This window comes from Piliocolobus tephrosceles, chromosome 8 (genome assembly GCF_002776525.5).
Source record: "Piliocolobus tephrosceles isolate RC106 chromosome 8, ASM277652v3, whole genome shotgun sequence".
NCBI classification, from domain to species: domain Eukaryota; kingdom Metazoa; phylum Chordata; class Mammalia; order Primates; family Cercopithecidae; genus Piliocolobus; species Piliocolobus tephrosceles.
Genome location: NC_045441.1, coordinates 64,413,435 through 64,426,617, shown reverse-complemented (window position 1 = coordinate 64,426,617; position 13,183 = coordinate 64,413,435). Strand labels below are relative to the sequence as shown.

The following is a 13,183-nucleotide window of genomic DNA, read 5'->3' as shown; positions in this document are numbered from 1 at the left end:
CCCTCTGTCACCCAGGCTGGAGTGCAATGGTCGGATCTTGTCTCACTGCGACCTCTGCCTCCCAGGTTCAAACTATTCTCCTGCTTCAGCCTCCCAAGTAGCTGGGATTACAGGCGCATGCCACCATGCCCGGTTAATTTTTGTATTTTTTTAAAATAGAGACAGGGTTTCTCCATACTGGCCAGGCTGGTCTGGAACTCCTGACCTCAGGCAATCCACCTGCTTCAGCCTCCCAAAACACCGGGATTACAGGCGTGAGCCACAGTGCCCGGCCTGAAAATAAATATCTTAATGCAATACTTAAAAAAAGAAAAATCAAAATGTATGCAAATAACATGCATAATGAACAAAACGTCAAACTTTTAAATAGAGACACGATTAATAGTACTGGCTTTTTTCCTTTTGCGTCAAGATCCACAGTGACTCTGCAGGGCACTTCGTCACCCCCACCCTGTACATGAGGCCAGTGGTCCACACACACGTCTAATTTTCAGAAACCTAAATTTCCTGATATTCAAATCTCGAATCAAAGTGATGATTACTGGGTGACTGCTGATGATTACTCGAATCAAAGTGATGGTTACTGATTACTGCGCTCTGACCTCCTCCTGGTCCTGGACATAGCTGACCTCCTCTCTCCGGCATCTACCGCACGCATCACCACCAGCAGGGATAACACGCGTGTGTCCGAGGCGCAAGCGTGGGTGTTGCAGAGTCACACGCGCAAACGTCACAGAAGTCAGCGTTTGGCTTCAGATATTTCCCAGTGTGGACTGGCTTTTAGTCAACGGGAATGCGGTAACTGTTGGTAACAGAACAATGAGCTGCGCGCCGAGCCAAGTCTCTCTTCGGTGCCACCCGCGGGCGAGGCCGGATTAATCACCGCTGCTGCCAGCCGCCCATGTGTCCTGATGTCCTGGGACCCGAACCCCGTTCCCCGTGCCTTGCGATGCTGGAGCCTACGGAGGGCGTCCGAAACTGCCCTACAGAGCAGTCGCCGGGTAAGCGGTACCTGCCTTCTCAAGCCATCAGCCCCTCTGGCACCCCTGTCTGAGAACTCCAGGCAGGTACTGACTTTGGAAGGGAATTTCAGTATCCTGAAGGTGGAGATAGGTCAGATTTCAAATTAATTGGTCAACATAAAGGGAGAACAAGGAGTCCAGCACAAAATTGGGATGTGAACAGCGTTGAGAGGTGGCGAAGCCCCCTCAGCAACTCTGCCTGGGCTAGAGGTCCCTAAGCTCCTGGGTGGGATTTGAGGACTTTCCGATCCACACTGATAAACTTACACTGACCTTTTACCACTCAGCATCTGCTGCGTATATAATTATGGTGGTTTGTAGATTAAGTGAAACGGAGATTAAGTAAATTTTGCAGTCTTGATTCTCCAACAGGGGTGTGTGGGTGTGGGTGTGTATCCCTAATACATTGTTCCCAACAAGTGAAAATCGACACCTTGAAGAGGAAACGTTGTTTGATGAGCCCTACAAGCAGAGTCCAGAGCAGTTAAAATAATGATTAAAAGAATATTTGGATATTTGGGTGGGGAAAAAATATCTCAGAATTGTGCCAGGTAAGACCTAGCAAGGCTTTCTGGAGTTCTCTGACTCATCTGCAAAGACAGGAGGCTGCTGTGATTAAAGGAGGCTGAGAGTTCTGTGTTGAATTGAAAACTCTTCACGCTAAGTCCTAACTTGTGCCTGCGTGTTGCATGGAGGTACAAGAATTTATCATCAGAGAGGACATTTTCTTCTATAGGTTTTAATACTGACCTTATTCTTCTAGGATTTAATAATCCTACCATTTCAAACATTTTTTCCCTTTGATTCTAGATCTTCAGGCATTGGGCGGTGGAGGAAGCAGCTGCTGTTCTCCCCGTGCTAGAATTGTTCACATCCCAATTTTGTGATGGACTCTTTTTATTTTCCTTTTAGGCTAACCAATTAATTTGAAATCCAACTTTTCGCCCTCTTCAAGCTACTGAAATTCAGGCCTCTAAATTCAGTACCTTTTCTGAGTGACATCCTCCACCAGCCAAAACAATGCTGCAAATTGAAATTCTACCTTCTTCAAATGCCCCTCTGCCTCCCACTGTCCTTTTGTTTTTCTACCTCACTTGACAAGGATCCTCCTCTGTCTCCTTTCCAACACTCTTCCCTCTCCTTTCTTTCCATGAAAGGAAAGACACTTCATCGTGATCTTCCTTGGATCCCACTCTCCTCTGGTTAACTGACTCATCAGATCAGCACAGCTGTCCCGATGAGATCTCTGATGAGTTCCACATTTACCCTTGCAGCTTTCTGGTGGGTGCCTTGACGAGTATGTTCCACCATGGCCTCAATTTCAGCATTTCTCAGCTGCATCTGTCTTCCCTCCCAGTCACCTTTCTCATCAAGTCATCACATCATCATCATCATTACCTATGACTTCCCTCGTGCTACTTCTCTGCCTCCTTTTACTTGCCAGTTCCCATTCATTCTCCCTAAACACGCCCCATGTCATATCTGTTCACTGCCCATTCACACTTGCCCCCACCCTAGGGCAGGCTCCTTAGCTGGTGGACTTTGTTTCCCAGAGGTAGCCTTGCTTCCTGTCTGCAGTTGTCACTGTACCCCAGGCCCCCATACACATCACTGCTAGAGTCATCTTCCCGAAGCCTAGCTTTGTCACATGTTTTTTCTAGTTCAAAAATCCAGTAATATCTTCCTATTGCCCCAGAAGTGAGCACAATGCTGAATCACCCAATAGTCAGTTCTGTGCCTTCAGGGTACCAACAAAGCAAGGGCACCAACAGAGAAGGAGGAAAAGTGTTTGTGACATAATTTGATATTGGATATTGTGTAAAAGCATTGACATTGTTATCCTTAATTAGACCTTCTTACATGAATTTTACCATACGGTTACTTAGAATATATATTTCATATATATGTACATATACATGTGTTTATTATATATCACATAAAATTAAATGATGCTAAGTTAGAGTTCTCAAGGCCTGAAGAAGTTTTCTCTGGGCACTGATTAAGTACACAGTTCTGAGCCTAAATTTCAAAGTTGGCATAAATAATATGACCCCAACCCACTTTTCTTATTTCTCACAATTGCCTTCCACATGCCTTTTACTTCAGCCAAAGGCTGTACAGCCCTACATACCTTATACGTTCTTCTGCTTCTTCTATTTTGTGTGCTTACTTTCCTCTTCCACCAACATCCCGTTTCTAATTTCGCCCCACCTCTCAAGGCCCAGCCTGACTGTTAGTTGTGCCCTGAAATCTTCCAACGTGCCCGGGCTAACAGTACAGACATACTTCATTTCTACTGTGCTTCACTATATTGTGCTTTGCAGATACTGTTTTTTTTTTCTTTTAATGTTACTATCGTGTTTGCTTAAGGGACCACGAACTGTGCCCCTTGAAGATGGCAAACTTAACTGAATTCCTTTAGATGAGGGCATATGGTACTAGTGAAGCTGTGTGTTAACTGGGAACTGGAATTGTTCCACCACGGATTCACTGAAATGTGAATTGGCACATTTTCATGTTTCTTGGTACTTTGATATTAATATTTTGTACCAGATTCATGTAAAATTATTGATTGGAAAGAAACAAGCTGTGACAAAAACTTGTGTAAATAAATAACTATGATAATGATTTACATATTATGCTGATACATTCAATTTCCCTTTCACCTCATATTTTTTGAAATTTGATTTAAATTTTTAAATATTCATTCTATGGCTACAATTTTCAAAATGTGCATTATTTTCTGATTATCAAATTAATATGTGCTTATTGTAAAATACTAACACATCACTAAAAATAAATATTGCCTAGAAAGTGAAAGTCCCTCATGATCTCAAGTGATGACTTTTGCTAGTAATTTGAAGTGTGTGCATTTTGTATTCATATAAATATGACTTTTAACAAAAATATTGTTACACATATTATACTGCCAATTACTTTTTATTTATAAATACATTTTAGATATCTTTAGATGTCTAGATATCTATTTGTATCAGTTAGAGTTCTCCAGAGAAACAAAACAATAGGATATATAGAGATATATAGAAAGAGACTTATTATGAGGAATTGGCTCACTTGATTATGGAGACTGAGAAGTCCCACAATCTGCTGTCTGCAATCTGGAGCCCAGGAGAGAGCCAGTAATGTAGTTTAGTCCAAGCCCAGAGACCTGAGAACTAGGAATACTGATGTCTGAAGGCAGAAGATGGATGTCCCAAATCCAGAAGAAAGCGTGAATTCACATTCCTCTGTTTTTCTGTTCTATTGGGGCCCTCACTGGATTGGATGATATCCACCTCCATTGGCGAGGGTGATCTTCTTTACTCAGTCCACTAATAGTAATGCTAATCTCTTCCAAAAACATCCTCAGAAACACACCCATAAATAATGTTTTACCAGCTGTGTGGGCATCTTATAGTACAGTCAAATTTATATATACAATTAACCATCAGACCACCTCTCTATATTTTGAAACTACTTCATAGTATTCCATTGTGATGTCACATGTCCATTTAACCTGCATTCCAATTAATGGGGACTATTTCACAACAACAGAAAATGTATGCTGAAATAAGCAGTAATAATCACATTTGTCTGGATGTATGCACCTGTGTGTTTCTGAGTCCTGGAGGTAGAATGGCCGCATCAATTTAAAAGCACATTTATAATTTTAATAGATGGCTGCCAAGTTTTAATTCTTCTTTGACTGGACTATACCACCCCAAACACTATACAAAGATGTGACTGACGGTATGTAGTAGAGGCTGATAGTTGACATCCTTAAGTTGAAATACCCAGATGAGGGCTGGGTGTGGTGGCTCATGCCTGTAATCCGAGCACTTTGGGAGACTGGAGCAGGCAGATTGCCTGAACTCAGGAGTTGACCAACCTGGCCAACATGGTGAAACCCCATCTCTACAAAAAATTAGCCGGGCGTGGCAGCATGCACCTGTAGTCCCAACTACTTGGGAGGCTGAGGCAGGAGAACTGCTTGAATCTGGGAGGCAGAGGTTGCAGTGAACCGAAATCATGCCACTGCACTCCAGCCTAGACAACAGAGCAAGATTCTCTCAGGAAAAAAAAAAAAACAGATGAGAATGTCTAAGCCTGATCCAATGGGTTTTTCCAAGCTCCAGGCTCGGCTTGTGTAACTGGATAACAAAGCACCCTGATGGCAATGCCTAAACCTGAGCCTATGAAGGCTCCAAGTCCCTAGATTCAGCTTGCTTAACAAGGTGTCAAGGGAAGCTCGGGACTATACATTTGCAGCTGCTGTCCATCACTAGGATACCTACCTTCCTCATTCCTTTAAATACGTTCATTGCACTAAATATAACTCCTATTAAAGTCCTCTACCAAATAGCAAAACCACTGTCAAAATTTCATATATCACCCAGAAAGATTTATAAGTCAGTTATAACCTCACCATTCATAACAAATCCCAGCTAAAATTCAGTGATTGCTTTGACTCCGATAATTACAATGTTTGTCAGATTCCAGGACTGCAATGATTATACTTTTCACTTTTGTCATATCTTGTTAGCTTTACTTTTTCATGGCAAATTACAGACAGACTTTACTTTTTCCATATTATTTTAGGTCTTGTGGCCTATTAACGTTATTTTATAATTTAGCAAAGGACTTAAAAAAAAAAAGCAAAGCATTTAAACAGCTGTTGCTAACGTTTTATTTTTAAAACAGAGCTATGGGAATAAAAGTTGCTTCTCCACCGAAAATTCTCACAGTATGAGTATGTTAGCAACTCATGAAAAATGAAGTCACTGTTGCTTGCCAAGCAAGGGAAAATGTATTTATTCATTTGTTCAGAGAAAAATGACATGTATTCATTTATTTCATATTTTTTGAGAACTTACTGGGTGCCAAGCATAATGTGATAGGCACAAAAAGAATGTCCTATAATAACATACATTTTATCCTACTCTTTCCACCTCCAACCCTATACTGGGCGAATTATCTGTAGGAAACCTATCAAATACTAATTCTTCATGTTCAAAGAAACATTTAAGAATAGTTCTTTAAAGACCAAATTACCTTGCCTCATAGAGAATAAAAAACTTGCTTTTGGTGTATATGTACACATACATATTTTTTTCTCTCTGATTAAAAATTATTTAAACATCTGTGCCTAGGATTAACGATAATGAAACTCAACCACAAAAATGAGTAAATAATATATAATTGTAGTATTGGAATTTATCAGTTTAGGATGGTTATCTCCATATTTACCTTTCTTTTGATCTTCTTGTAGACATTATTGTTATTGACTGCAAATGCCTCAGCATTTTTGTTCATTGGAATGTAGTTTGACAGATTAATTATATGTTATCAGGCAGTTGAAGATCAACTAAAGATACGTGGCCACAAGAGGGATGCTGATGTCTTCGAGCTGTTCCTTTCTAAAAAGTAAGTGAACTTAACATAAAAAAATGAAAGAGTATCATGTTATCATGAGCATGTTAAAATGTTTCACAGATTCAAACGTTCTTTTCCATTTTTGCCCCTCAAGGACTGGGTAGGCAACCACACTCCAATTATTTTATCACTTCCTGGAGTCCACAGTTTTCTATTGGAGAGACAAAATACTGAAACTGATTTAAAAAAAAAAAAGATTATGGAGACAGGCTGTTTGAATCCGAGTTCTGTCTCTTCCAGCTGGGTGATCTTGGGTATGTCGTACAACCTCCCTATTAGGATTGTCAGGTTTAACAAATAAGTATATAGGACATCCAGTTGAATTTGCATTTCACAGAAACAATAAATATAATTGTAGTTAGTATAAGTATGTCCCACACAGTAGTTGGAAAATTCATTGTTTCCCCGAAATTCAAATGTAGCCCGATATCCTGTATTTTATCTGGCAACGCTATTCCCTGGGTATAATTACACTACCTCATTCTCAGGGTTGTTGTGAAGCTTAGGTGAGTTACTAAAAGTTAGTCAAAGTTACTGGGACACAGTAAGCACTCAATGAGCATTAGTATGGTTAATATTATTACTATTATTGGGAATCATTATACCACATACTATGATAATGACCCCCATTGTACTACAACCTCTACCTATCCCCATACAAATTTTACTGGTAAGTAGAAAAATCCCTCTCACGTATCAACAGCCCACTTTGATTCCACTCGGACTCCTCAAGGAGGCAGACAACAAATTGGGTTTTTCTATAGAGTAGAATGAGATAGAACACAGGTATGGGAGGAAAAGGGAGTTATAAATAAAATTAGACTCTGATACCACAGTTCTCACTGGCCAATAAGTGACACTGAAGTTTGCATTTTAAGCACAGTGACCCTATTCCTACATTGTGTCCCCCTTACTTTGTGCTTTTTAATGCCTCTGAATTCTGTGTATTATTTTTAAATAGGCTTCCAGTAAAGAAAATGCTTTAGTTTATCAACAAATTTAATCACTTTTATTTCTAGCAATTTGGGGAAATCCTTTATTATTATACATATTTTATTATAAATAAATATTTATGTTTATCAGTACAGAGAAAAGTGTTTATCTTTGTAAGGGCTCTGAATCTCTTGGTAGTAAAGGAATACATTGATGACAAGTTTGAAATATTTAAAAATATATTTAGTATGGAACACGTATGGTGGAGCATTCTGACACATTTAAGGTCATGCTTTGAGCCACTCGATATAGGTCAGTTAGTTTTAAAATAACAATAAATACTTCATGTGGTCAAAAGATTGCATCTTTCATGATTTTAACAATTGTATACTATTGATCACTATAGTAAGTAGATAGTAAGAGTAACTTTAAAATACTAGAAAATTTGAGATATTGATCACCTGACAGTAGGTAATTAATGGTCTCCTTATGGGAAAGATAACACCTTTTACATTTTGAGGATACTAAGTTACCATTTCATCCAGCTGTGGACGAAAACTATTTCCCAGTCCAGATGCCAATACACTGGTATACTGAGTTATTTATTTGCCTAAGTTTCTGTTGACTCTGGGAAATGAAAGCATCTTATTGACTTGTTCTTGAGGGATCATGGAGAACATACATTGTAACAGGATGTTGACAAGTATTGTCAGCATGAGTTATAGCCATCATTAGTAGAATTACCTCTCATTTATCCTTTGACTGGCCTCACCTTATAATGTAACAGCTTGTTATTGATTTCGGACAGGTTTATGTGCAGAATAAACCCTTCTGACCTGAAATAGTTAGAGTACCCTTAAAAAGTGAATTTATATGATATTAGATGTGGACTTATAAAATTTTTTTAATTAAATTTTTAAAAAGAAAAATGAAAAATAAATTTATTATATTACCTAATCATTGATATTACTGCTACAAAAAAATTAATGACAGTAACTTGACACAGTTAATACTTTAAAGTTTTAGTGTATTAAAACAACTTTCACACCACTGCACTCCAGCCTGGGAGACAGAGCGAGACTCAGTCTCAAAAAATAAAATAAAATGAAATAAAATAAAATAAAATAAAATAAAAACTTTTATGGGAAATCCTCTGAGTGCGGCATGAGATACTCTAATGTAGCCATGTAATGATTTCTTTATTATTTATTGTAGGAACAGATGAAGTTAACATACTCTCACTATCACCCAATGCAATAGTTACGGTGCCCCAAGGTCCAAGTACTCTTTCCCTGAAATAAGCTACATATCTACAGTGAGAGAGGAGAATGTATTATTATTTGTACAAATTTCCTACTAAAAGTTGCTTTGAGGCCAGACGCGGTGGCTTACACCTGTAATCCCAACACTTTGAGAGGCTGAGACAGGTGGATCACATGAGCCCAGGAGTTTGAGACCAGCCTGGCCAACATGTGAAATCCTGTCTCTACAAAAAATTAGCTAGGCATGGTGGTGTACACCTGTGGTCCCAGCTACTCAGGAGGCTGAGGTAGGAGGATCTTATGAACCTAGGAGGTGGAAGTTGCGGTGAGCCGAGATGGAGCCACTGTACTCCAGCCTGGGCAACAGAACCAAACCCTTTCTAAAAAAGAAAAAAAAAAAAAAAAGTTGTTTTGGAAGAGTCTGAAACATTTTGTTGTGCCAGGGAAGTGCCCAAAACCAATTGTACATATCAAAGAGACACACGATTCTGCTTGAAATGTCTTTTATAAGGGAGGATTTGATCATTGTTTTAAGTGATAAAGGATTAAGAAAAAAAACTTGAAAATTCAGGGAAGATGGGGAGGAGAATGAATGAGATAGAAGAGGAGGAAACAGATGTTCATTACATAAGAATAGCAGCTAATAATGTAAAAAGCATAAGAACATTAGGAAAATAATTTTATAATCCTAAATCTATTGGCTCAGATAAGGATCATCAATTGAAGCTAAAGCGATTGAGTAAAGAGTTGTCAGGGAGCAAGATATACACATGATCTCAGATATTCGCCTCATGTATGACTTTCCAATTATAAAATTTGTACTTTCATAGTGGCGAGAACTGGCAGATACCCTCTTAACCAAATGACTGAATTTAGCTTCATCAAGAGTGGAGCAGACTGACATCATTTGGATCCTTATGTGATTCAGTAATTACCACCCATGTAATTGAGAAGTAGACATGATCTTCCTTGCATTTGATCATTAGGAAACAATCCAAAAATCAGTAATGTAAGACATTCTACCAGACAGTTATCCTGGACTCTCCAAAAAGCTAATATTTTATGGCTTGTTTGTTTGTTTGAGATAGAGTTTTGCTCTTGTCACCCAGGCTGGAGTGCCACGGCACGATCTCGGCTCACTGCAACCTCTGTCTCCTGGGTTCAAGTGGTTCTCCTGCCTCAGTCTCCCAAGTAACTGGGATTACAAGCATGTGCTACCACACCTGGCTAATTTTTGTATTTTTAGTAGAGACGGGGTTGCACCATATTGGCCAGACTGGTCTCAAACTCCTGACCTTAGGTGATCCATCCACCTCAGCCTCCCAAAGTGCTGGGATTACAGGTATGAGCCACCATGCCCAGCCCAAAAAGCTAATGTTAAGGGAGAAAAAGGAAAGAAGATGATTACCTTTAAAAAGGCTCAAAGATTACATCACCCCAAATGTAATGCATGAATGTTAATGGGATATAGGATTTAAAAAAACCAAAAGAAACGTAGGAACAACAGGAAAACTTTGAATATGAATGGCATACTAGATTAAATTACTGAATTCCATTTCATCTTCTTAGGTGTGAGGATGGTATCTTGGTTACGCAGGACAATGCCCTGATATAGGAGATACACAAGATGAACTCCTTAAGCTGAGACACCTGCAATAAGCCTGCAACTTTATTTTCAAATGATTCACCAAGAAAATTATCAACCAATAAATAATAAATTAGATAGATAGGATAAGCATGTGACAATATGTTAAAAATTATGATGGGTATACAAGTGGTCATTGTACTATTTATTAATCTTTTCTCAGGTTTGACATTTTTCAATATAAAAAGTTAGTGAAAAAAGGTTTATTTTGTTTAGAAATGTTTGCATGCTTTCAAAAAATGTATGTTTTTATAAAAATTAGAAAAATATTATTCCTTCAGTGTCCCAAGTTTAAAAATAATTGTGATAAAATTTTACTGTAAATGAATTAATATCTGTAATAATAGTAAATATTGATATTTTTATGCTTTGAAAAGTACCTGGCACACAATACGTGATCTATAAGAATTTGATAAATAAACAGATAATGATATGTGATCTATAAGCATTTGATAAATAAACAGATATGTATATGTATACATACTTGGGTTCCACAATTTCTGCCCTGAGAAATAAGAGATCCAACTACTCCAGGCCACATCAATCAAATGACCAACTATCTCAGATGGTGCCCTCTCCTGAACCCACATCAGCCCGTTTGATAAGTGAGCTGCCTTAGGAACAAGAACCAAGACCACTTGAATAGGTGGAATCTCATACCATTCAAGAGAAATGGGCAATATTTTAATCCCATAATTAATAAATAAAGGGAGAATAAAGCACTTCACACAGTGTCTGTCTCTTGGTGTCCTGCAGTTTCCATCTGAGTCCAGTCTGGCCAAATATCTCAAGGTTATTGCCCCACAGTAATAACCCACAGACGATATTGAAACAGGACCCAGCTATGTTTCCCACATTTACTTGAAAGTCCAGTATTAGCTTCACTTTTTTCCTTTGTCCTCCCCTCAGTAAAACTTGTTTTGAATTAAGGTTCCAATAAATTCAGTCATAATGAGGTGTAAATTTTTGCTAATGTGGTAAAGTGCTCCCCTTCAAGTATTAGCTTTAACTGGCTGACAAAATCTTAATCCAAATGAATAAAGTTATAAAGATGGAATTTCTGAAATAAGCACGTGAATGCGCCAACAATTTTGAAACGACAAAGAGAGAGAGAACCTTCTAGTTACTACGAAGCCATACTAACTACATGCCCAGTATTACCTACGTGTGAACTGATTGTTGCTAATGTTCACATTTTTTTTTTCTTTCCAGGGAACTGACAGAGGTCATTGATCTTTCTAGGTTTAAAAAATTAAAATACTTATGGCTTCATCATAACAAGGTAGTGTTGTATTTTATCTTTCAATTACTAAAATTAAACTACTATCTTAATTTTATGTTCCTAATAGAGCTAATCTTTAAAAGTATTAATATTTTTTGCTTAAAATTTAAATTCAGCTAAGAAACCAATATAAAACACATATATCTGGTACATATATGTCTGATGTGTGTGTATATATATGTGTGTATATATATATATCTGGTATACATGCACATATACACACACGAGATACATTGAATAAGGACAATCTGTGAGGTGCTATCAAAGTGCAATTTTACTTTTGTCTCCCATGTCCTATCAAATCCACTTAGTGGAAGCTATTCCTACTTAGGCTCCTGAAAGAAAACCCGGGCAGCCCCATAACCTTTTTCATCTCTCTTAGGTAATACAAAATCTTACAGCCCATTGAGTCATAGTCATAGTCCCAGTTCATAAATGAGAATATAATAGCCAACTGTCAATCTTCAATCACAAATGAGATATGCGCCCATCTATATCCAGCTATGGCTGACTGCAGATGGCCACCTGCCTTCTTTATTAACTAGAAAGCCATGGTTGGCTGTTTTCCTTCCTTCTTATCTCCACTTCAGCCTTCTCCAGGTTTGGTATGGAATGGGGTGGTGTACTGGTAGGAAAAAGGCAAGGGAGAAGCAAAGTTCTCTGCTTTGTACCCTGTAGTACTAACAGATGTTCAAAGTTGATCGTTCCCTTTATGGCTTATTCAGAAGTTCCTCTGCTAGGCCTCTCCAACACTGACTCCTCTTCACTGGCCACTCCTGGCTCACCTCACCTTTATCCCAGGGCTACTTACAACTGAGGGTCTTTTGGCCTTGGCAAATCACCCTCATGTGCAGAATCCCTTATACAGTGCCCCAGGTCAGCATACCTAGTCCTCAGACTCACATATCTTTGTCCTGCAATCAGAAGCCAAGAGGGTTGGTACCTCCCAGTTGCTATCAGATGTGGTTTGGCTCTGTGTTTCCACCCAAATCTCATCTCAAATTGTAATCTCCACATGTTGAAGGAGGGATATGATTGGAGGTGATGGATCATGGGGATGGTTCCCTCCATGCTGTTCTCATGATAGTGAGTGAGTTCTCACAATATCTGATGGTTTTTAAAGTGGCACTTCCTCCATTGCTCCCTTTCTCATCTGCTACCATGTAAGATGTGCCTTGCTTCCCCTTCACTTTCTGTCATGATTGTAAGTTTCCTGAGGCCTTCCCAGCCATGTGGAATGGTGAGTCAATTAAATATGTCTTCTATATAAATTACCCAGTCTCAGGTAGTTCTTTATAGCAGTGTGAAAATGGACAAATACAGAGAATTAGCACTGGCAGAGTCGGGTACTGCTATAAAGATAACCTGAATATGTGGAAACAACTTTGGAACTAAGTAGTAGGCAGACGTTGGTGGAGCAGTTTGGAAGGGCTCAGAAGAAGACAGGAAGACATGGGAAAGTTTGGAATTTCCTAAAGACTTGTTGAATGGTTTTCACCACAATACTGATAGTGATATGGACAGTGACGTCCAGGCTGAGGTGATCTCAGATGGAGATGAGGAACTTATTGGAAACTGGAGTAAAGGTCACTCATGCTATGCTTTA

The 13,183-nt window shown here is 38.8% G+C and overlaps 1 protein-coding gene across 1 annotated transcript in view; it reads left to right on the top strand.

The window, feature by feature from the left end:
* Positions 1 to 782: 782 nt before the first annotated feature.
* Positions 783 to 13,183, top strand: part of LRRC72 (leucine rich repeat containing 72) — a 51,941-nt gene continuing 39,540 nt past the window's right edge. Inside the window, exons 1-3 of the mRNA XM_023215907.2 lie at positions 783 to 1,001; positions 6,373 to 6,446; positions 11,508 to 11,577. Coding sequence (XP_023071675.1) covers positions 912 to 1,001; positions 6,373 to 6,446; positions 11,508 to 11,577 — 234 coding nt within the window. The 5' untranslated portion in view covers positions 783 to 911. The remainder of the gene's footprint in view (positions 1,002 to 6,372; positions 6,447 to 11,507; positions 11,578 to 13,183) is intronic.